The sequence below is a fragment of the Natrix helvetica genome (genome assembly GCF_964273705.1).
Source record: "Natrix helvetica genome assembly, chromosome: 2".
NCBI lineage: Eukaryota > Metazoa > Chordata > Lepidosauria > Squamata > Natricidae > Natrix > Natrix helvetica.
The window spans coordinates 283,382,132-283,408,100 of NC_138552.1; the positions used below are offsets into that span (position 1 = coordinate 283,382,132).

Below are 25,969 nucleotides of genomic sequence, written 5' to 3' on the forward strand. Positions count from 1 at the left end.
GAAGAAGCTTCTTGGTTGAGAAGTGAAATGTTTTCAAGGGGGAAAAAAAACAAGGAAGTTCAGCTGACTTTTGAAAAGGGACATTTGGTTGAAGTTTATAGTTATAGTTTATAGTTTATTTAATTTATAGACCGCCCCCTCTCCCCGTAGGGACTCGGGCCGGTGTACAGACCATTCATAATCAAAACAACAGAAAATAACATAAGACATAGAGCAGAAACAACACACACACACTGTCTGTATATAAAACCCCAAAACCAATTTAAATAATTAAAAAACAATTTTAAAATTGGTTTTACCGTTTAAAACCCCAATATAAAATTTAAAAAGCCATCCAGGAAAGTTAGTAATAGATGTTAAATACAGTTACGATTATAATTATAATTAGGCCAGACCAGCTGCTCGAAACAGGTGGGTCTTGAGTTTCTTGCGGAAGGAGCGGAGATCAGAGGTGGTTCTAATATCGGGGGGAGGTCGTTCCAGAGGGTTGGGCCCATCACAGAGAAGGCCCTACTCCTAGGCACCCCCTCCCGCACTGTTTAGCGGATGGTACCCGGAGGAGGCCCTCTCTGTGAGAGCGGATTGGTCGCAGGGATGTATGGGGTAGAATGCGATCCCGCAAATAACTAGGTCCCGAGCCATGGAGCGCTTTGAAGATGATGATCAACACCTTGAAGCTGTTCCTGAAAAGTATCACATGTTCTAATCAGTGGTAGGATTAAAAATTTTTTACTACCGGTTCTGCAGGCGTGGCTTGATGGGTATAGCAGGGGAAGGATACTGCAAAATCCTCATTCCCTCACGATCAGCTGGGACTCGGGAGGCAGAGAATAGATGGGGACGAGGCCAGCCAGAGGTGGTATTTACCAATTCTCCGAACTACTCAAAATTTCCTCTACCGGCTCTCCAAAAGTGGTCAGAACCTGCTGAATACCACCTCTGGTTCTAATCTAGATCACTGGATAGATCTCCTCTCTAGTAGTATCTGAGCAGAGTTTCCTGAGATTAGATTGCAGTGTTTCGTGATCTCAGCAACTTTAATCCATGCAGATTTCAACTCTCAGAATTTCCCCACTCAACATTCTCTTCTCGTGCCCCTCTCTACTCTTTGCATCAGTAGTGGGATGCAACCAGTTTAACAACCGGTTCAGTGAGCACATGCGCACAGCGTTCAAAAAACGCCCATTTTAAGCTTAAAAACTTACCTTCTTTGTTAGCACCAGTGAGTAAAACAGCTGACACAGGGCAATCCACTGTCCCATGCAAATCAGGTAAGCTAAAAAACTTGGAAATATACGACAGGAAAGGGCAGGGACGGGTGGGAGAGGCCAGCTGCTCACCAGAACAATCGATTCACCCAAACTGGTCCGAACCGGCTGAATCCCACCCCTGCTTTGCATTTGACCCTGAGGTTTAATATTGCAGTGTTGTGCTTTTGCATCATGGCTATCAACACAATTTTGGGAGCTTGGTTCAACTTTCTACACTTCGAATGTGGGCTGTTAGTTGATGAGCAGGCGAAGGTCAAGTCTTCCTTTCTTCCTCTTTGCCTGGAGTAGCTTTCAATTTTGACCCTGGATGGATGGCCTAAGAATGCCTACAGAACCAAATTTTTGCTTTTAAGAGCAGCCAATACCCTAATATAATCGTTGCTTATAGGAAGCCTGAAAAGAAATCACAAAGAGGGACCACATAATTGGACACTGCAACCAACATATATGCAAGGAAAGATCATAAGAAACACTTGGTCAACATTGGCATAATGTTGAGCAGTTGCTAAAGGAGTGTTAGGTGTTTTTTCAAGAGGCAATTGTACTTTCTGGTTTTTCTTTTGAAGACATTTCACTTCTCATCCAAGAAGCTTCTTCAGCTCTGATTGAATGGTGGGGAATGGAAGGATTTACATTTATGTTTGTAATCCATTCCCCCACCATCCAGCCAAAGCTGAAGAAGCTTCTTGGATGAGAAGTGAAACATCTTCAAAGAAAAACCAGAAAGTCCAGTTGCCTCTTGAAAAACACCTTTGGGACAACCATGACCTGGATGACTGAGAATCTCCATGAGTGGTTATTAAACAGGGACTGCTAATATATTCCTGAAGCATTTTTGACATTTGTTGACCAAGAGTAAGAGGTGTAAGGGGATGACATATCACACCTTGTCTCTCGAGTCTGAGGACTTAAAGAGAGAGATGCTTTGTTCATATCACTGTTCCTACTCAATTGTTGATGAACAAGCTGATATAAAACATAATAAGCCATAAACATAATATCATAAAATATGCAACATAGCAATAGAAACAGCATGTAGACTTATATACTGTTTTACAGTGCTTTATAGCCCTCTCTAAGTTTACAGAGTCAACATATTGCCCCCAACAATCTGGGTCCTCATTTTACCCACCTCGGAAGGATGGAAGGCTGAGTCAACCTTGAGCCTGGTGAGATTTGAACTGCCAAATTTCAGGCAGCTGGTAGTCAGTAGAAGAAGCCCGCAGTACTGCACTCTAACCACTGCGCCACCGTAATCATGATTGGAAAGTTGAATTCCCAGAAAAGAAAGTTGGAGTATACAAAATCTTCTGCAAGTATTGCGGGCCAAATTAGCAAAAATGGCCATAGCAAATTGTCATAGATCCAATGCAGTGGGCAGAATAGCACAGTGATTGCTGAATTGGTGATGCGAATATATGAGTCCAAATCCCTATTCATCCATAAACTTAAGTAATAAAATGAGACCGAGCTACATCTTAATATAGATTTGCTGAGAAGATAAATGTGGGAAGATGGGCAAGGAGAGAATGATCTTAATCACTCTGAAAGGGGAGTATTAAATCTGAATCAAGTAGAAGAGGCAGCTCAACCCTGTGCTCAGCATCCCTAGAAGGCTTCTTTCAATTGAAGAATTGAAATAGAACTCGGCATTCAAAGTTCACTTTTGCACTTGGGTGGAAAATTTAGGAAAAGCAAAGGCAGAGTTTAATTCTAGATCAGGGGTGTCAAACTCAATTTCATTGAGGGCCACATCAGGGCCATGGTTGACCTTGGGGAGCCGGGTGGGCATTGAGGTTGTGGAGGAACATGGGCCAGTCCTGGACTCTGGGGAAGGCTCCGATGAGGGCTCTGTGTCAGAGGTAGAGAGGGGGAAAGAGCCATATACCAGGCATTAGCTGCCTTCAGAGGCAGACATCAGTGAGGCAGACGAACAGCTGGAGCCTCTTCCCAGTGTGCGCATTTGCAGAGTTGCAAGACGAAAGGAACAACTAAAGAACAGGGGTCTATTTAGAAGTAAGGCCAGACAATGAATGGCCCCTCCCAGAAGAAATAAAAGAGGAGCGAAAGGGGAGCGGAGTTTTCAGGAGACAATTAGTTCGTTTAATTGGTTCGTGACTCTCCGAGACTCCTTGCCAAGTTTTGCAGATAATCGGCCTGTCAGCTCTCCAAGCCAGATAAGGTCTGTGACTGTAAATCCACCTTTGCTGGATGTGAATGAGCAGAATTCAAAGTCAATTAATAAAAGGAGTTTGAGACAAGGAGTTTGTTTCATACTCTTGGGAAGCCTTGGTCAGATCAGGAGTGGCTGACTGGGTAGGCATGGCCAGCTTGACACTACTCACTGGGCATGACCCGATGTTTCCTCTTCGCATTGGCCAAAGTGACACAGGCTGTCCCCTTACATTTTCCAAGATGGTGCCACGGGCCAGATCTGACCCGCGGGCCTTGAGTTTGACACCCCTGTTCTAGATGATGTAATCGGAGGATGAGTTCCATGGCCCCACTGAAAATCTTTTGTATAAACTCCGATCCTGGTGGCAAGGAATGATGGGATTGGTCATCCAAAACATCTGGAGAGCAATCTTGGCTTTTGAATGGAAGATGTGGGCTTTTATATCGTAGCTCTGAATGCCTGTTCTGAAATTAGTGCCAAAGTGCACTTTTCTCCTAATATGAATTACGAAGGAAAGGAAGAGACTCACAGAGTAATTGGTCTCTGCGCCCGATACATTTTCTCTCTCCTGCCCTCCCTCCTGGCTTTTATTAAACTCATATGTCTCCAAATGTTCAAAATGTGATTAATTGCTGATTTCCAACTGGGTGCAAAGCTGGAGAAGGTTATGTGCATCCCTTTTCCTCTCGCTTTGTCCCCCACCCCTGAGCTGCAGGCTGAGATAAGCGGCTCTGTGGGACTCTGTGTGTGTATATAGGGAGAAATAATACATACACAAACAGACACACACACACACAAACATCTCTCAGACGACAGGAGGCATATGTTCCCTGCCTTGTCACACAACTGAATGCTGAGATCAAGGAAGAGATGGTTTAGAAAAGAAAATGTCCTCTGGTTTTCTTACAAGTTATCTAAGGCTAGATGTGAACTGCCCAACTGAATATTATACATGTTGAGAAATATAAATACTATAAGTGAAAAAGAAGAGAATATGGTGGGGAAAAAGAAATGGGAAAGGTAGAATGCATTGGGGTTGTTCTTAAGTTGACACCGATGTCAAGCTAGCTTGAAACAATAAAACTTCCCGATAACATCATGTAAGAACAGTTAAAACCAAGTTAGTTAAAATAAGCTCCATTATGGTAAGCTTATTGGAACGCGGTGGCTCAGTGGCTACGACGCTGAGTTTGTCGATCAGAAAGTTTGGCAGTTCAACAGTTTGAATCCCTAGTGCCATGTAACGGAGTGAGCTCCTGTTACTTGTCCCAGCTTCTGCCAACCTAGCAGTTCGAAAGCATGTGAAAATGCAAGTAGAAAAATAGGGACCACCTTTGATGGGAAGGTAACAGCGTTCCATGCGCCTTCAGCATTGAGTCACGCCGGCCGCATGGTCACGAAGACGTCTTCGGACAGTGCTGGCTCTTCGGCTTTGAAATGGAGATGAGCACAGTTCCTAGAGTCAGGAACGACTAACACATATGTGTAAGGGGAACCTTTACCTTATGGTAAGCTTAATGAAACGCCTGTGTTTTTGCCATCTTCCCATACGCTGGCAGAGAGGGGGCTCAATATTATCCCTCTCCCCCTCCTCCCTCAAATATTGGAACATTGCTTTCATGTCTCCCCTGCTCTCTACATGGGGCTCCCCTTGAGATGCAACCGAAGGCTCCAGTTGGTTCAGAATGTAGCCGCGCGGACAATTATGGGGAGTACCAGGTACTCCCATGTAACACCACTTCTGCGCGAGCTGCACTGGCTGCCTGTGGCTTTTCGAGTGCGTTTCAAGGTGTTGATTGTCATCTTCAAAGCGCTTCATGGCTCGGGACCTAGTTATTTGCGAGATCGCATTCTACCCCATACATCCCTACGACCAATCCGCTCACACAGGGAGGGTCTCCTCCGGGTACCCTCCACTAGACAATGCGGGCGGGCGGTGCCCAGGAGTAGGGCCTTCTCTGTGATGGGCCCAACCCTCTGGAACGAACTCCCCCCTGATATTAGAACTACTGTTGATCTCCGCTCCTTCCGTAAGAAACTCAAGACCCACCTGTTCCGGCTAGCCGGCCTAGCCTAATCGTAATCATAAGTATAATCTATCACTGACCTTCCTGGATGGCTTTTTAATATTGTAAATTTTGGGGTTTTAATTTGGTTTTAGACCGTTTTTAACTAGAAATGAGTTTGGGCATTATACAGACCGTATGTTTATGTTGGTTGTCTAATGTTTTGTTGTTCCTGCTTTGTTGTTTTATATGTACTGTCTGTACACCGCCCCGAGTCCCTGCGGGGAGAGGGGGGCAGTATATAAATTTAATAAAACTCAAACTCAAACTTCTCTTCACTAGACTAGCTATGCCCAGTTCTTGCAACCGTTCTTCTATTAACACTTCATGCGATCACTAATGCCTCACGTGATCAACCCCCCAAAACTTATTTTGTGTCTCCATGCTGGCTCCTCATCTTCCTGAGCATTTGTATCCTTACAAAGGGTGATAGCATCAGGGACGTTAAGTGAAAGTAAGGCTGGGAAACACATTTTGACCTGAAACTTGTTTTGCAATATCTTGTGTCCCTCAGGGCTGTTTATTGCACTACCAACCATAGTAGAAAATTGGACCTCTGAGCCTGCTTTGAATTATCTAGGCCACCAATGGGCCCAGCTTTCTCTTTTTATTTTCTGTTGAGAATTGCGTTTCTCTGAAACTATCCCGCAAGGAGCAGTGAAAGGCTGGGCTTAAGCAAAAAAAAAAGGGTGGTGGTGGTGGTGGAGCCAGTAGTGAGATGCTGCCAGTTTAACAACTGGTTCGGTGAGCGCGCACTTTGCACACCCATGCACACTTTGCGTGCCTAAAGTGCTTGTGTGCAGTGCTGAAAATGGAGCATTTAGAAGCTCAGCTGCTTAGCTTCCAAGTCAGCAAAGGTAAGTAAAACAACTGGGTGAGGGGAATCAACTGTGCCATGCGATTGAGATGAGCTAGAAAGCTGGAAATAAAGAACAGGATAGGGTAGGGGTGGGTGGGCAGGGCCATCCAGTGACGTGCAGTCAGGGGAGGCAGGGGAGGCAGAGCCTCACCGCTCTCATCATGAAAATAAAAAAAAAAACACTCCGGGAAGCCGCGAAAGTGGCTGGGAGAGGCGCGCGGCTTGGTTTAGCCTCCCTGGACATCTCAGCAGCAGCCCCAAGTGTGCCTATCTCGCCATTTTTTGCATCGGGCGAGCCCGGGATCCTTGCAAGGGGAATGGGACCACGTGTGCAGGAGGCTCCTCAGCTCCAGCCTCAATCAGCACAGCCGCGGTCCCCTTCATGTTGGCTTAGGAAGGAGGGGAATGGGACCACGTGTGCAGGGGAAGGGGATCGCGGCTGTGCTAATCTGAGGCTGTGCGATGATGTTACCTAGGCATTTGTTGCATCGGGCGAGCCCGGGATCCTTGCAAGGGGAATGGGACCACGTGTGCAGGCGGCTCCTCAGCGCACAGCCTCAGATTAGCACAGACGCGATCCCCTTCCCCTGCACACGTAGTCCCATTCCCCTCCTTCCTAAGCCAACATGAAGGGGACCGCGGCTGTGCTGATCTGAGGCTGTGCGCTGAGGAGCCGCCTGCACACGTGGTCCCATTCCCCTTGCAAGGATCCCGGGCTCGCCCGATGCAACAAATGCCTAGGTAACATCATCAGTGCTAGAAGGGGGGGAAGGAGGAGAAAGGAGAAGTTTCTCTTCTCAGAAATGTCTTCTCAGTGGAGCTGCTGCAGCCTGCCTGTCCCTTTCTGACATTTCTGAGAAGAGAAACTTCTCTGTTTGGGCTGCACCCGTGCGATCGGAGCAACCACGCGGTTTGATGATGTCACCAGCCTCACCAGTCATAAACCTCACCGCACGTCACTGGGGCCATCTTATCGTTGACGCTACCAGTTCACTCCAAACCGGCTGAATATTATTCTGGGTGGAGCCAAAAATGCTCCTGATTCTTCTGATATCCCCTTTCACTCTGCTGTTTTGTGACCTCCTTTTATTCCTTTCCTTCTTTCCTCCACCCCTTCCTTCATAAAGAATGGAATGGGCTGGTTTTTTTTTTGCCAAGATTGGGAGATGCAGAGGTGGGTTGGGCAGCAAGTCAGATTCAAAGGCTACACCATTTTTTGGCATGTACAATGACGCCTCTGCAACCCCTCTTTTCCTAGAATTGCACTGCAGCTGCAAAGATCAGCTGTACAACCCCAGGGGGGAAAAAGACCTCTGTTTTATAGAAACATACAAGTGTGACCTGAGCACCACAATGCAGATAGTTCTCAACTTACAACCGTTCATTTAGCGACTGGTCAAAGTCACAAGGGCACTGGAAAAAAATGACTTAGGATTGCTTTTTCACACTTAGGACTGTTGCAGCATCTCCACAGCCACATGATCAAAATCCAGACACGTAGCAACGGACTCACAGTTATGACGGTTGCAACGTCCTGGGGTCACGTGAATCCCCTTTTGCAACCTTCTGGCAAGCAAAGTCAATAGGGACGCCAGATTCACTTAACAACCAGGTGAAAACGGGGCCAACATCGCTTAACGGCTGTCTTGCTTAACAACAGAAATTTGGGACTCAGTTGTGGTCATAAGTCAAGGGCTACGTGTATGATACAAAGCACATTTCTTGACATTGAATCCAAAATGCTGCATAGACCTAAGGCTGAAGAATTTTGAATATTTTTAAACTAGACTAGATTAGAATAACTTCACTGTCACTTGGAATGTACACTAAGTGGCATACATTAAAATGAAATTTTGTTGCCACCTCCAATGTACACTACATAAACATGACAAAATAAATAAACAAACAAATAAATAAATACATAAATAAATACGTAAATAATACAAAATTATGCATATACCCACATACATATATTAGAGCACATGTATTATATGCCCATATATTACATGTATGTATGTATATGTATGTATGTATGTATGTATATGTATGTATATGTATATATACGTGTGTCTGTGTGTGTGTGTGTGTGTGTGTGTGTGTTTTCGTAGATTTTCACGGGTACAGGTATGTAGATCTTGGCCTATTCGGGTCTTTTCCAATGTAAGATTGAGAGTATCTTGGCAACATTTCGACGAGGTCCCACTCGCCATCTTCAGGCTGGTGAGTGGGACCTCGTCGAAACATTGCCAAGATACTCTCAATATTACACGGGAAAAGACCCAAATACGCCAAGATCTGCATACCTGTACCCGTGAAAAACTACGAACGAACACACACACACACACACACACACACACACACACACATACATACATGTAATATATGTGTATATAATATATGTGCTCTAATATTCGTATGTGGGTATATGCATAATTTTGTATTATTTATTTATTTATTTATATATATACACACATATATCATACATATATTATGTATATAATGTATACACATATATTATATGACACAGAGAAACAAACAAAGTCTAGTCCGGATGTGCATGGCAAGAAAAATGAATCTTGTGAGTTTACCAGACAGGTGGCAAAGGGAACAAAGCTGTTACAGAATTGGGTGGGCCTATTAGAAATACTTTGAAACCTCCTTCCAGAGAAGAGAAACAGAAACAGACCATAAAGTGGGTGTGTGGAGTCTCTAAGAACGTTTCGAGCTCTAAGCACATAGTGCTTATAAGCAGTATCCTGAATGCTTCCTATAATCTCCTTGGCTGTCCTTCAGTCTCTTTAGGGACTTTCTATCTGAGGCATTGCTGCCACCAAACCAAACAGTGATGCCAAACAGTGACGCTCTCATTTGTGCCTCTGTAAAAAGTGGCCAGGACAGAAGGAGAAAGATGTGCTCTCCTCATCCGATGCAGGAAATGCAGATGAACATTAATGCAAGGGGTGCTTGCAATCCCAAAGCTATAAATTTATCACCCTTGATCTAGATTTTCAGCATGAAGCCAATAAGGAGGGTTTTATCTTGCTTGGAAACTGGTCGATCTTCTTGCAGCTTGATCTCGGCTTGTGCCAGAACCGAACTTTAGAAAATACGTGGTCAAATGCATCCTGACCTCTGAGAGAGCAATTTTCAAATATGGTTTATAAACAAGCTGAGGATCTGAAGAGCTTGAAAGCTTCTTCATCTAGAAAAATAAATTATTTCAGCAGTAAGCATTAGATGGAAAGGCTTCTGTTTCATCCTTTGCTTTCTTTCTTTCTTTTTTTCTTTTTTAAGCTCTTAAGGCTTGTTAAACTCCTGCAGAATTGAGGGTGGAAGAGACACTTAATCTAACGGGCTCTTTTTATGCAATCTCTCCCGTTTTTAATTAGTTTCTCAGATACCCAAACTGTTGGTGGGAGTAAGAAAAGAAAGCCCATTTGAAACAGACAATTAAGCTAGGTTATCGGAGCACAACAAGGATTTATACATCCAGTGTGTTTTTGCAAATGGGGGGTGAGGGGGGGAGATGTGGTATTAAGCATCAAAGTCTTAATAGAATTTTTTCCTCCTTTCAGTTCCCCACCTCCTTCCTTGTGATGGTGAGACTTTGAATCAAGGGCAATGAAAATGATAATAAAACTTAGCTCTTCTCCTCTGCCTCCCCCACCCACCCAATCTCTCCTCTGTTTAAAATAGATACCTGCTTTGAGTCTGCCTCAGACCCTTTTGTGAAAGGTCTAATCTAAGGGGCTGGCACAAAGAAGAGGGGGCCAACATATTCTCCAAAGCACCTGAAGTCAGGACAGGAAGCAATGGATGGAAACGAATCAAGAAGAGAAGCAACCTAGAACTAAGGAGAATTTTCCTGGCAGTGGGAACAATTAATCGGCGGAATGACTTGCCTCCAGAAGTTGTGGGTGCTCCAACACTGGAGGTTTTTAAAAAGTGACTGGACAATCATTTGTCTGAAATGGTATTGCGTTTCCTGCTTGAGCAGGGGGTTGGACTAGAAGACCTCAAAGGTCCCTTCCAACCCTGTTATTCTGTTAATGAGAAATGAAGGAAGGTGCACAATATTTTGCGCTGGTGGGTTTATTTGTTTTGATCTGGACTTTCTACCAGTTAGAAGAAAGTTTGCAGAGCCTCTTTTTAGCTCAGAGTTGCGGCCTAGCCGAGCAGGTCATAGGCCGAATAAATTGCTTCAGGCGAGGGGAGCCCATAGTTTGAGACCAGAGGGGAGTGGTGGCATGTGGACGGAGATTCAGGGCAAGGCTGGAGTGGGGGAATGGCACATTCCCCAACCAGGCTGAGGAGAACGGTGAGTGAGCGGATGCTCCGAGGCAAAGCCAGAGCCAGATAATGGCACATCCCTGTGCCCTGACCTCAGGCAAAGGGCAAGCAGGAGGCATGCTTACCTTTGGTGAGCAGAGTGGATGAGGCACGGAGACAAAGTGCAGAGATTAGCTGGGCCATGTGGAAAAGGCAATGTCAGGGTTCCAAATAGCATCCAAAAGTAAATCAGAGTCCGAGGCAAAGTATCGCTCAAAGTTCCAATTTATTAAGAGAGCCATGTTGGCACATCTGGAAAAACCTGAATCTGAAAGTTTCCCGGTTTTCCCCACCCAGTTGAAAGTTCAAGATCTTTCCCCCATGCCCACAAGTCCATCACATGGTCCAATCTTCCATTGCCATGCTGGTAGTTCCACCCATCCAGTTCCGGTCAGGTGTAGAGGTGCAAAGACAAAGGATGACCTTGGCTTTCTAGAAATAATTTTATTATGGCTACATATCATCTAACTCCATACAATCCTCCCCTCCCATTTTTCCACAATAGAAAATGCATAGTAGAATAATAGGAAGTGTGGCAGGCCAAAGATCCAAAATAAATGATAGCTGCAGGCCTGACAGGCAAGATATATAGGGTGGGCTGGGGTGGGCCAGCCAGTGGTGCGATTTGCCGGTTCTCCGAATTGCACAGAATCATTACTACTGGTTCAGTAGAACTAGTCCGATCCGGCTGAATGCCATCTCTTAGCGAAACATCTTTAGAGCAAAACCAGAAAGTCACATTGCCTCTTGAAAAAAAAAAAAAGCATCTTTGGGACATCCATGACCTGGATGACTGAGAATCTCCATAGAGAAGGACCCAAAATGAATGTTTACATTATAAACATTCCAAAAGTGCTCTAAAGTGCTACAGGATGCTATTTAAGCCTAAAAGGTATTGTGATTGCTATTCTTTTTCGTGTTCTTTTAGTCTCGGTTAGACACCTTCTCGTGCTTAAAATTTTCAATAAAGCCATATTAAACCGAAAGCAAGTATCTTCCCCCTTTTATCTTACTTTTTCCTCGTAATCACAAATAATGGAGCTGTTCAAGAACCCGGCGTTTTCAACATTATTATCTTTCGGAGATGAATTGCTCCAGCTAAATGGCTGTTAGCCATTACAACTTATAAACAGTGAAGCGGAATTCTTAAATAGCACACGGCGGAGTTTAGGAAATGAGTCAAGGGTTTTATATTTCTCTCTGAAGCTAAGCTCCAGATTTGTATCCATGAACATATTTCTCAAATATATTAGCGGCACCGAATGAAGCCCTCTGATCCCAAAGGGGAAAGAAAATAAAAACATGGATGGGGGCATTGGAAAACAAAAAGCCCTTTGTACAGCTAGTCCTCGAGTTGGTTGGTGTTACGACAAACCTCTGTAACTATGAAAAAGACCTTGAAAACACCAAGATAGATGTCATTCTTACTAAGTAGACCAGATAGAAAACCCTACCAAGTAAGCTAATTCTACATCATTGTAAAGCCACATTAAGAAAATTTTGCAAGTTTGAAAGAAAAATTCTCCCACAGTCTCCTATACAGCTTGAGAAACTAGGGAGGGTGTCTTCTGAGTCCCCTGCCCTGCCCTTTATCCAGCTCTGGGCTCTGCTGTCTTTTATCTGACTTCCCTTAGGCAGAATAACAAAACAACAGAGTTGAAAGAGATCTTGGAGTTCTTCTAGTCCAACCCCCTGGTCAGACAGGAAACCCTATACTATTTCACGCAAATTGTTGTCCTATCTCTTTTGAAAAACCTCCAACCCACAACTTCTGGAGACAAGACGGTTCACTGGTTTATTGTTCTCACTGTCAGGAAATTTCTCCTCAGTTTTAGGTTGTTCTAGGTCTACTTAGTTCTAAACAGCATCTATTTGCCCTGTCTGCCATGGTCTTTCTCATATACCATTACAGTAACCATATTCAATGTAAATTCCGGATGAACTGATTTGTCCTTAAAAATCTGAAAATAATAAAGAACCTACCTGAATTAATACGGTTACTGCTTTTAGGGGACGCGGTGGCTCAATGGCTAAGTCGCTGAGCTTGTTGAACAGAAGGTTGGCAGTTCAAATCCCTAGTGCCACGTAACTGAATGAGCTCCCGTTACTTGTCCCAGCTTCTGCCAACCTAGCAGTTCGAAAGCACGTAAAAATGCAAGTAGGAAAAAAATAGGAACCACCTTTGGTGGGAAGGTAACAGCGTTCTGTACACCTTCAGCGTTTAGTCATGTGGGCCACGTGACCATGGAAATGTCTTCAGACAGCACTGGCTCTTTGGCTTTGAAACGGAGATGAGCACCACCCCCTAGAGTCAGGAACGAATAGCACATATGTGCGAGGGGAACCTTTACGTTTATCTTTTACTGCTTTTCAAAGAGAGATTCATCAGTATATATACTTAAATAATTTATCAGCCATTTGTGCTTCAGTGAAAAGAATTGGGAATGGGAATTCAACTCCAAGGGGACAACTCTCCCTTTCACTTTCAGCTGAGTTCTTGGTGATATTGAGGAGAGCTGCTGATGTCAGGAAAGGTAGCCTATTCTTATGCAATGAGGAACACAAGACACTGAGAGTAGCAACTTGATTAATTTCAAAATCTGAAACACACCTGCATCATACCAACCAACATCCCTCCTGTCCATAGTTTATTTAGCTGAATTGAGCCTGAAGAATTCATCTTCAATCAATCAATGAATCAGAATAGAGCTGGAAGGGACCTGGGAGGTCTTCTCGTCCAGCCCCCTGCTCAAGTAGGAGACTCTATAGCATTTCAGACCGCTCTTCTTAAAAACCTCCAGTGATGAAGCACCCACAACTTCTGAAGGCAACTTCTGTTCCACTGGTTAACGGTTCTCACTTTTAGGAAGTTTCTCCTTAATTCCAGGTTGATTCTCTCCTTGATCAGTTTCCATCCGTTGTTTCTTGTCTTGGCTTCCGGTGCTTTGGAAACTAAGTTATACAATACAATACAATAGTAGAGTTGGAAGGGACCTTGGAGGCCTTCTAGTCCAACCCCCAGCCTAGGCAGGAAACCCTATACAGTTTCAGACAAATGGCTATCCAACATCTTCTTAAAGACTTCCAGTGTTGGGGCATTCACAACTTCTGGAGGCAACTTCTGTTCCACTGATTAATTGTTCTAACTGTCAGGAAGTTTCTCCTCAGTTCTAAGTTGCTTCTCTCCTTGATTAGTTTCCACCCATTGCTTCTTGTTCTGTCCACAGGTGCCTTGGAGAATAGCTTGACTCCTCTTCTTTGTGGCAACCCCTGAGATATTGGAACACTGCTATCATGTCTCCCCTAGTCCTTCTTTCTATTAAACTACACATACCCAGTTCCTGCAACCGTTCTTCATATGTTTTAGTCTCCAGTCCCCTAATCATCTTTGTTGCTCTTCTCTGCACTCTTTCTAGAGTGTTTCTTTCTAGAAGTTGACCCCTTCCTCTTTGTGGCAGCCTCTCAAATATTGGAACACTGCTATCATGTCTCCCCTAGTCCTTCTTTTCTCTAGACTAGCCATACCCAATTCCTGCAACCATTCTTCATATGTTTTGGTCTTCATTCCCTTAACCATCTCAGTTGCTCTTCTCTGCACTTTTCCCAAAATCTCAACCTCACAACAAAGGAGACTCTGGATGATGAGTCTTCCAGCAAAGAACGGTGAACCTATCCTTAAAGGAACTTATTCTTTTATCCTTTGCCAGTAGCGAGTAGTATACATTCTTTTTCCCTGTCATCTTAGCCTTTCTTTGACCTATTCAGTTGCTGGGACAAATGTGATTTGCCGCAGGGCAACTGACCGTGAACATGCTTGTAAACTAGTTGCAATCCTTAAATCTCTATCTGATCTGATCTTGATGCATTGCTTCCCAGGCCTAGGCATCGGGTGTATGATGTTATCCCATTCCCAGCGCAGGCAGTCCTTGGCTTATAATAATTCCTTTAGCAACTGCTTGCGAGGCAATGGTACTTGAGAAAAGTGACTTACAGCCGGTACTCGCAATAGAACACTCCCAGCATCCTGATGGTCACATGATCAAAAATTGGATGCTTGGCAACTGGCATGTATTTAAGATAAGATAACCTTGATTGACATGTTTTTTTTTTAATTGTGAGCACACCGGGCCCACATTAAAAATGAAATTCTGCTGCCTGCTCTCAAAAGAAAGTATACATCTACCCATATATATATTGTATTTTTCGGAGTATAAGACGCACCTTCCCCCCCCCCCCCCCCAAACAAGAGGCTGAAAATCTGGGTGCGTCTTTTACATTGAATACAGCATTTTTGCTCTGCTGAAACTCCGGCCCCTTCACCAAAATGGCTGTGCACAGCTTTATCAAAATGGCAGTGCATAGAGAGCTCCTGGGGAGGGCAGAAATGAGCAAAGAAATGGCCCATTTTTGCCCCCCCCAGCCCCCAGCAGCACTCTATAAGCTTCTTAAAGGCTACCCATGTCCTTTTTTTGACAGAAAACGGGCCAGTTTTTGTGAAAAATGGGCTGTTTTGGGGAGGTTTGCAGAGTGCAAAAACTTTTTTAAAATTTTCCTCTTCAAAACCTTGCTGCGTCTTATACTCTGAAAAATATGGTAGATAACATACCTATACACATGCCACACACACACACACACACACACACACACACATCCTGTTTCAATGAAAATAAGACCTATCCCCAAAATAAGCCCTAGCATGTTAATATAAGCCCTACTCCCAAAGTAAGCCCTACTTAAGAGCCTGAGCAGCCATCCACCTGCCCATTCCATCTGGTTGCGTGCGATGCCGCAGCCACCAGGTGAGGCTTGGTGGAGCTGTGTCATGCGCCCCTCACCAGCTTGCTTCAGTGCCTCCGCAGCCAGGCCATCCATGCCCCGACAGTTGCCACCAGCACCCATGTGCAGCAGGAGCCCACATGACTACCAGCCTACGTCTTCTGCTTGCTTGCGACCTCAATGGAGCAGGAGGCCAAGTGGTGTGTTGGTACCACGACTGCGAGGCAAGGCACATGTCGGGGAATGGACGCCCCTATTTGCAGGGCCCTGAGGTAAGCCGGTAAGGGGCTCGTGGGGCAGCTCCACCCATCCCCACCTTGACTCACGGCTGCAATACTGGCATGCCACTCTGCCTCCTATGTTGTGGCTGCAAGCAAGCAGAAGAAGTGGGCTGTGGCCAGGCGAACTGCAGGACCCTGAGATATATATGTGTGTATATATCTGCTTTTACAACCCTCTCTAAGCAGTTTACAGAGTCAGCCTATTTCTCCCAGCAATCTGGGTCCTCATTTTGCCCACCTCAGAAGGATGGAAAGCTGAGTCAACTTTGAGCCTGCTGAGATTCGAACTGCCAAATTGCAGGCAGTCGGCAGGTAGCAGAAGTAGCCTGCGGTACTGCACTCTAGTCACTGCGGCACTGCAGCTATTTATATTTATATATTTATACCTACCACATACATACATACATACATACATACATACATACATACATATGTGTGTGTGTGTATGTGTATACACACACACAGTGATTTGCTTAATTGTGGCAAACAAGGTCATAAAATCAAATGCTTTGCTTAGTAACTGAAATTCTGGTTCTGATTGTGGTTGCAAGTCAAGGAGTGCATTAACTATAGTGCTCAAACTGTTTTCCTGGTTCTAATTCAGCCTTAGGAAAAGCGTTGAAGCAGACATCCTCTATTTTAACTCAAGAAACAACCTAGAACTAAGGAGAAATTTCCTGACAGTTGCAATAATTAATCAATGGAACAACTTGCCTCCAGAATTTGTGAATGCTCCAACACTGGAAGTTTTTAAAGAAGATGTTGGATATCCATTTGTCTGAAGTGGTGTAGGGTTTCCTGCCTAAGGAGGGGGTTGGACTAGAAGACCTCCAAGGTCCCTTCCAACTCTGTTATTCTAAGAGTTGATATGGCTCACTTTTGAAGGTGTTGGATTAAGAATTCAACCAACGGCTGGATCTGTTGCATTTCTTTAGGCCTGTCTATGTCAGAGGAATGTTGTTGGCGAAAATAAAAGTAGGGAGTACTAATGTGTACCGGTAGTCCTCAATTTATGACCATAATTTTTGTTGCTAAGTGAGTTTTGCCCCATTTTATGACCTTTCTTGCCACCTTTGTTAAATGAATCACTATAGTTGTTAAGTTAGTAACATAGTTGTGAAGTGAATCTGGCTTCCCCATTGACTTTGCTTTGTCACAAGGTCGTAAAACGTGACCCTAGGACACCAGAACCATCATAAATATGAGTTGGTTGCCAAGCATTTGAATTTTGAACAGGGGACCGTGGAGATGCTGCAATGATCCTAAGTGTGAAAAACATTCACTATTTTTCAATGATGCTGTAACTTTGAATGGTCATTAAACGAACTGTTCTATGTCAAGGACTACCTGTATAGGTGGCTCTGTGCTCCTGAAGGAAACGCGGGGGAGAAATCAAACAAATAATTTGATTCAGTCCACATCCCCCTGAGACCATTACAAGACACACCTGTGAATGTGCAAAGGAGCGCATTGGCTCGGCGGTTCCATTCAATGCGTCAAATTAATTGGGGTGCCCAGTTCAAAAGGATGACTCGAGCGAATCAGAGCTTCATCCAGACCTAGTAAATTGTTAGCATGTCGGTGTCTAAGATAATCTTTGAACAACAAAAGAGACCCTTGAGAAAAATCGGGGCACATGAGCGTTCGTTTTCTGGAGGCTTGATATCCACCGAGCATGAAAAGAAATATCTTCAGGATAACAGTAGTAGAACAAAAGAATCAATTACTCAGAGTAGATTAAAAGAAGGTGGTGGGCGGGGGGGAGCTGGAAGGGTAAATTTGGAATTTGTAGGCATATCACCGCTAATCACAAAATAGCTGATTTGATGGAGACTGCCAGTTACAAAGCACGGTAGTTAGTTGAAGGCCAACCGGTCAACTTGTTGTCATCTCCACAAGACCTTCAGGAATAAACTGTCCCATTCCAATTCAATTTTGTCTTTTCCGGGATACTTGGGTTGGATGCTCTTCAAAACAGAGTGTTGAGCTCTCAGAAGTCTTCAGAGCATTCTCATCAACCCCAAAGGCATCCTCGCCAATAGAGATACTGTTAAAAGCTGGCACATTGTCCATTCCTTTTTTTCTAATTAGAAGAATGTAATTAGATTAATTAAAAGAATCTTAAGTAGAAGAATATTTCCCAAATTAGCAGGGAGCTTCTTATGCACCAAAGGAGGAGGTCTGCAGGCACAAGGACGCTCACAACCATCAGATTATCTATTGCTGATTTAAACTTCTATCACAATAGGTGATCTATTGTGATGGTGTGGTGCTTCGAATGCAGTATTGCAGGCTAATTCTGCCGACTGCCATCAGTTTGATCCTGACCGGCTCAAGGTTGACTCAGCCTTCCGTCCTTTTGAGGTTGGTAAAATGAGGACCCAGATTGTTGGGGGCAATGTGCTGACTCTGTAAATCACTTAGAGAAGGCTGTAAAGCACTGTGAAGAAATATATAAGGTCTATTGCTAGAACAATTAGACCTCTATCTCTTGGGAAAGATAGCAATAGCAACAGCACTTAGACTTATATACCGCTTTACAGTGCTTTACAGCCCTCTCTAAGCGATTTACAGAGTCAGCATTTTGTCCCTGGAAATTTGGGTCCTTATTTTACCCACCTCGGAAGGATGGAAGGCTGAATCAACCTTGAATTGCCAAATTGCAGGCAACTGGCAGTCAGCCGAAGTAGCCTGCAGTACTCCATTCTAACCACCATGCCACTGTGGCTCAAGATATAATCAGACCACAATAACAACGCACTTCTTACTTCTCTTCTATTTCTTCCTCAGGACGCCAGCTATGATTGGATGTTCTTTTGTGGTGAACCGGAAGTTCTTTGGGGAAATCGGTCTTCTCGACCCAGGGATGGACGTTTATGGTGGAGAGAACATTGAGCTTGGAATTAAGGTTGGTGAGATGATTAAAGCAAAGTGATTCTTCTTCCTGAGGTAACTCAGTAAGAGCTTGCAAATTGAAATCTGATTCTTCCTCCTGGACCGTCCTTTCTGTAAATAAGTGGCTTCTTTCCTTAAAAAAAAAAATTACGATTAAGTCTTGCCTCCAAGTGCTTCAATGTTTACTCTATCTTTAAAAATAAAAAGAGTGGGTTTTTTTTTAGATTGCTTCTCAAGAGTCACATAAACTTCAGTCCTAAACCTCCCAAAGAAATTGATAGTGTTTCTGCATAAATACACATCGTTGATATACATGTCAACATCTCTAGAGAAATATTAGCTGGTATCAAGTTCTGTCTGAGATCAAATCGGTATCATTCTCTAAATCGTAGGAATTAATTAGCTAGCACTCCAAAGAAGTAAAAGATAATAAATGCTCACAGTTTCCTTCACTCGGAATCTAAGGTTCACTTTGGACTTCTACAAGATTTGTGTGTTCTTCTAATCAGAAAAGCCCAATTACATTTCTTTGAGCATTCAGGGGTGTGATTAGAAAGTACGCTCCCCCTTCCATCCCACATATTGGTGAGCAACTGGTGAGACCTTTTGCACACCTCAAGGAGAAATAAACAGATGAGAAATGAGTTTCATTTCAAATGTTTTTATTTCATCTGTGGTGCAGCATCCCTGAAGACAATATGCAGCAACATGCTGCAATAGTGTGGCAGTATGCAGACAACCCCTTGTAAGGAGTATATGGGAGTAACTCATTTTTTTTGGGGGGGGGGGTTGTTCAAATTATTTATGGTTCAAGTCATTGAACCATAAGTTAAACAAATGAGCTCCGTCTGCATTCTCAGTCACAAACAAACTAACTAAGGTTAGCAGTATAAGATTAATCTATTGTTTGATTGCTCCTATGAGATCCTTATTTGACCTTCTGCCAACAGAGCCAAGCTAATGTTGTTGCCCAGATCCTGTTGCAATCATGGTTTTCATTTCTTTACTGGTCCTTGTTTCTTCCTCTTTCTTCTGTCCAGTCTGTTGTTAGGGACTGATGTACTTTGACTGACATATTACCAGAGCCGTGATAACGAACCTATGGCGCTCATGACACAGGTGGCATGCAGAGCCCTCTCTGAGGGCATGCAAGCTGTCACCCCAGTTCAGCTCTATCGCACATGCATGCACCTCCCGCTAGCCAGCATTATCGGGTCTCTGCTGCGCATGCGTGGTGGGTGCGCATGTGGGAGAGGCACCCGCATGCATGTGGGGTTGCAGGGGGAGCGCATGCATGCATGGAGGGGAGCGGGAGTGGGAGGAGGGTGCAGCGCTCCCCTCATGGCACGTTTTTGGTCCTATGAAGCTGTAGGGAGACCTACTAGGTCCAAAATGGGGTCGGGGGTTGGCGTTGCTCTGAGCATGTACAGAAGCAAAAAACAAGATGGCGGCGCCTATGGTGGCACCTGGAGAACTGGTTCAGGGGTGTGGCAGGCCTGGGTCACTGCCGGTTCCAGCAACCCTGGCCGCCAAACCACTACTGGTTTAGCCAGTTGGAACCCACCACTAAAACCTAGGTCAGAACAATAATAGAAATTAGTGGACCAGAGGAATGCCGTCAATATAGTTTACTTGGACTTTCAGTAAGGCATTTGATAAGGTAGACCATAACCTACTACTAGATAAAGTAGAAGAATGTGGGTTAGACAGCATCACCACCAGATGGATTTGTAACTGGCTGACCAACCGCACTCAACGTGTAGTCCTCAATGGAACTGCATCTACATGGAGGGAAGTATGCAGTGGAGTACCCCAAGGCTCTGTTTTAGGCCCAGTACTCTTCAACATCTTCATCAATGATTTGGATGAGGGAATAAATGGGGAACTCATCAAATTTGCAGATGACACCAAGCTGGCAGGAATAGCCAACACTCCAGAAGATAGGCTAAAGATACAGAAGGATCTTGTCAAACTTGAACATTGGGCACTATCTAATAAAATGAAATACAATGGTGAAAAGAGTAAGGTTCTACATTTAGGCAACAAAAATGGAATGCACAGGTACAGTATAGATGGTACCGTGCTCAGTAGTAGTAACTGTGAAAGGGATCTTGGAGTCCTAGTGGACAACCATTTAAATATGAGCCAGCAGTGTGCAGCAGCTGCCAAAAAAGCCAACGCAGTCCTAGGCTGCATCAACAGAGGGATAGAATCAAGATCACGTGAAGTGTTAATACTACTTTATAATGTCTTGGTAAGGCCACACTTGGAATACTGCATTCAGTTCTGGTTGCCACGATGTAGAAAAGATGTGGAGACTCTGGAAAGAGTGCAGAGAAGAGCAACAAAGATGATTAGGGGACTGGAGACTAAAACATATGAAGAATGGTTGCAGGAACTGGGTATGTCTAGTTTAATAGAAAGAAGGACTAGGGGAGAGATGATAGCAGTGTTCCAATATCTCAGAGGTTGCCACAAAGAAGAGGGAGTCAAACTATTCCCCAAGGCACCTGAGGGTAGAACAAGAAGCAATGGGTGGAAACTAATCAAGGAGAGAAGCAACTTAGAACTGAGGAGAAATTTCCTGACAGTTAGAACAATTAATCAGTGGAACAGAAGTTGCCTCCAGGTGTTGTGAATGCCCCAACACTGGAAGTCTTTAAGAAGATGTTGGATAGCCATCTGTCTGAAACGGTATAGGGTTTCCTGCGTAGGCAGGGGGTTGGACCTGAAGACCTCCAAGGTTCCTCCCAACTCTACTATTGTATTGTATTGTATTGTAAGAAATAGCTTCCTTGACACCCATCCGTAGCCTCCTGTGCCCTCCACTTCTGCAATTTGATATCATTAGATTACGCTGTTACAATCAGTGCCCTTGAATGCGATCTGTGGCTAATTACACCCCATTTGCACGCCAGGAAAAAAAAGCTTCCCAATCAGGCTATCAATGCAGCAAGCATTCATCTTCGGTGCCATGAGTTTTACTGATTTTTTTTCCACCTGTAAAATAAGCAGAATGAATGCAACCCACTTCCTGAACCAGCCTCTGCTCTCAAACTTACTCCCATCCGGCAGGCTGAAAATGGGTTCAGGCCTTGCAAGCAACAGTGGTTATCTGTCTTTAACAGCAATTAAAATGTCAAGCTAATCTTCTAGGTCATAAATCGAGTTTAAGTTCATAGATTTAAGTTTTGTTACCAAGCAGGCTGTGAACAGGGCCAGGCAATGAAGAGAGTACTGGTAGTCCTTGTTTAGCCTCGACAGTCGGGACTGGTAACTTGGTCATTAAGTGAAGTAGTCAATAAGTGAAACTGCGACAGTGTTTAGGATCCTATTGATAGAAGAGATATTTTTAGTTCAGGGTTGAGCTATGGGATCTCTCTGAGCTTGATGGTTTTCTTGCAGATTTCATTACCGCTGTGCGTACTGATGATGTTACCTAGTTTGGTAATGAAATGTCTGCAAGAAAACCACCACGCTCAGAGAGCACTTAGAATCTTATTTCAGCTTTACAGGTCTGCAAAGGTTGTAAGTGCAAGGACTGGTGGCAAAGTTACTTTTTCATCACCATCATAACTGCGAATGGTTGTGTATTAGTTCAGGGTTGAGGCAGTTGTTAAGCAAGGACTAGCTGTAAGTCCAGATAGGTGGGGTACAGTGTTAGGAAGCAATCTGACAATAATGAAGGTTTCACAACAGGAATTGTCACAAGCCATTCTCCAGGTGTCAGGCGTGGAAGCCATATTTTACAGTGGGCCTCAAGCCTGCCACATATTCTACTGTGGGAAACTGGGAGGGGGGATTGTATGAGGCATGAGACCTGTGTACTCAAAATAACATTCTTTCTCAGAAAGTCAAGGTCATTTGCCTCAGGGTCTTTGCTGGGAGGAATCTCCTTCTGGGACAATGACTGATTGAGCTGTGTGATGGACATGTGGGTGCTAGGTGGGGAAAACCTGGAAGCTCTCAGATTCGGGTTAATGTCAGGGTTTCAAATAGCATCCTCCATAAAATAATAGTCAGAAGTTAGAGATTCCTCACAGTTCCAATTTATTAAGAGAGCCATGCTGGCACATCTGGGAAAACCCAAATCTTCCAGGTTTTCCCCACCCAGTCGATAGTTCAAGACCCTGCCTCAGCACCCACATGTCCATCACATGGTCCAATTAGTTCATTGGTGGGTTCCTTCCGGTTCGGACCGGTTCGGCCAAACTAGCAGTGGTTTGACAGCCTGGGTCGCTGGAACCGGCAGCAACCCAGGCCTGTCACGCCCCCAAACCGGTTCTCCGGGCAGCACCATAGGCACCTCCATCTTGCTTTTCGCTTCTGTGCATGCGCAGAGCAACTTTTAGTGTGGGCACAGTGTGCATCAAGCATGTTCAGTGTGCACGGTGCCTCCATGAGCAAACTGGCAGTAGTGACTGCCAGAACCCACCCCTGAATCAGTCACTGTCCCACAAGGAGACTCCTCCCAGCAATGCCCCTCCAGGTGCCGAGGCAAATGACCTTGACTCTTTGAGAAAGAATGTTATTATGACTACAACTCTCATGCCCCATACAATCCCCCCTCCTGGTTTCCCACAGTAGAATACGTGGCAGTCTTGAGGCCCATTGTAAAATATGGCTTCCAAGCCTGACACCAGGCTTATTGAGAACTCAGTTACGGTTTTTCCTTGGCTTTCTGCCTCTTAAGATGCTGGCATCTCTCCAGGTTGAGTGGAGAAAGCTTCTAGAGACCCTTCCATGTCTTGGTGGGACCTGATATACTTGGTTCCAGGCTCCACTTTCTCACGGGTGAGCATGTCACACCGTGTGTGTTTGTGTGTGTGTGTGTGTGTCTTCCGCCAGTTTCCTTTTGACTCCTTTTCTGCTCTTCCTGTTCTTCTTCAGCTTTTGTTGAGGATTCAGGAGAAAAATCTACAAGGAGAAGAGATTGAGGGATGAGGTTGGTTGGTTTTAGTGTGCTGTGGGCACACGGCGGTTGTGATTTTTTTTGATTTTGATTTTATGTGTTTTATGTACTTGGTCATTCTTGTTTGTATAGGATGTGAAGCAAGACAAATCCCTTTTTAATACATTAGGGTCAAGCTAACCCTGACTTCAGCATGATGTGTAAATTTTATCAGGTATTAAAGACAGAGAGCAATCAATGTTAACAAGATAAACGGAGAGCTCAGACTTGGTGGATGCCCGTGTAGCTTGAATGCAAAGGAGCTGCACTGCAAGAGATCTTAGGATGGAGGGACATGATCTTCAACTAGGATGGCATGCTTTTTTATGGTACAGAAGTAGTATGGTACATAGATATTTTCAAAGACACTATGTTATTTAATTTAATTCCTCACACACACGCTTTGCTTAATGTACGGGAAAATATTAAATTACAAAACTATATGAAAATACCAGTCTGGCTCTGCACAATGGAAGCCTTGAGATACACAAATTTTATTAACTTGGAAAAAATGTATTTTATAAAGACATTTTAAATGAGAATGGTGAACTTAAAACGAGACAACAATTACAAAACCAAGGGGTGGACTTAGCTTGGTGGCCATATCTGCAAATACAATCAAGATATAACAAAGATGTAAAAATATGGGTTTTTTATAAAGAGCCAACAACACTTGATAAGATCTTATTAGGGACGGACACACACACACACACACACACACATACATGCTGGTCTTGTTGTATTCGGGTCTTTTCCCGTTTAAGATTGAGATTGTCTTGGCAAGATTTTGGCGAGGTCTCACTCACCATCTTCATGCTGGGTTTTAAGCTTAAAGTGTGATCGGAGCTGCCGTCTTTCTATAAATCTTGGTGGGTGGGTGTGGAGTGCTTGCTTTGTTTCAGTAAGTGGAATGATTAGTTGTGTGGTTGTATCATGATCTTATTAAATTAAATTACATAGTGTTTTTGAAAATATCTATGTAGCATTGGTTGTGTGGTTGTATCATGATTGGTAGATTGGTGCTGATTGGTGCTGGATGTGTGTCTATTGTTGTTTCGTGTTGTAATGGCCTGGGTGGTGGGTGGGGCTCATTTGTTGACTGGGGCTGGTTTCCAGATGTCTGGTAGGCGGGAGGTATCATGACGTTTATTCATGTTGTGGGGGTGTTTCTCTATTTCAATAGCTTCCATAATTACCTCCCGCCTACCAGACATCTGGAAACTAGCCCTAGTCAATAAATGAGCCCCACCCACCATCCAGGCTGTTACAACACGATATATATATGTTACAAAATGGAAGAGGAACAAGTAAAAAAAAAATGATTGTATGGGCAAAAAATTTTGGGTGCACGATAGAATTAGATAAATGGCAAAAACTTTATAAAATGTTTTATAGGTAGCATTTGCCACCGGCAAGATTGGCAAAAATGTCTAGCAATATGTCTGCCAAATGTTGGAAATGTTATCAGACCCCAGCTACTTATTATCATATGTAGTGGACTTGTATGAAAGCAAGAAAATATTGGAAGAAAATACATACTTAATTGGAAAAGATGATTAAGTAAATATAGATCTGAAACCAGAAATATTTTTGTTGGGTATAATGCCGGGGGGTTATGATAAAGGGACTATATATTTAGTTTTGCAAGTACTGACAGCAGCAAGGATTGTATTTGCACAATATTGGAAAAATGAGAACAGTCTATCAGATGAGGATGTAATTCAGAAAATATTAGACCCTGTAGAGATGGATAGATTGACTTTAAAAATAAAAGACATAGAAGACACAGAATATTACTTGACATGGAAAAGATTTTATAAGCTGTTAGAGATAAGAGGTAGAAATTAGATGAAGAAAGATTAGTGCTATGTAAGAATTAAATATAAAGATGGTTTATAATTATAAATATGCTAATATAGTTCATTCTTTTTTTTAAAATTGGATTTATATGCCGCCCTTCTCCCAAAGGACTCAGGGCAGCGTACAACATTAAAAAACACATATCACAAAAGTTAAAAGGAAATTAGATAAGTATCCAAAAAAACAAACCCAATTAATATAACAATAACATTTTAAAAATTAGATAAAATTAATAGGCCAGGCCGGCTTGCTGGAAAAGCCAACATTTTAGGGCACGTCGGAAGGACCGGAGGTCGGGGATTATGTGAAGCTCCGGGGGCAGCTCATTCCAGAGGGAAGGCGCTCCCACAGAGAAGGCTCTCCCCCTGGGGGTCACTAGCCGACACTGTCTGGCCGACGGCACCCTGAGGAGGCCAACTCTGTGGGATCGTACTGGACGGTGGGAGGCTACTGGTGGCAGTAGGTGGTCTCACAGGTACCCTGGGCCTAAGCCATGGAGCGCTTT

The 25,969-nt window shown here is 43.9% G+C and overlaps 1 protein-coding gene across 2 annotated transcripts in view; it reads left to right on the forward strand.

The window, feature by feature from the left end:
• Window positions 1–25,969, forward strand: part of GALNT17 (polypeptide N-acetylgalactosaminyltransferase 17) — a 392,841-nt gene that overhangs the window by 281,644 nt on the left and 85,228 nt on the right. For both annotated transcript variants that reach the window (XM_081941423.1, XM_081941424.1), the window contains exon 6: window positions 18,549–18,666. In XM_081941423.1, coding sequence (XP_081797549.1) covers window positions 18,549–18,666 — 118 coding nt within the window. The remainder of the gene's footprint in view (window positions 1–18,548; window positions 18,667–25,969) is intronic.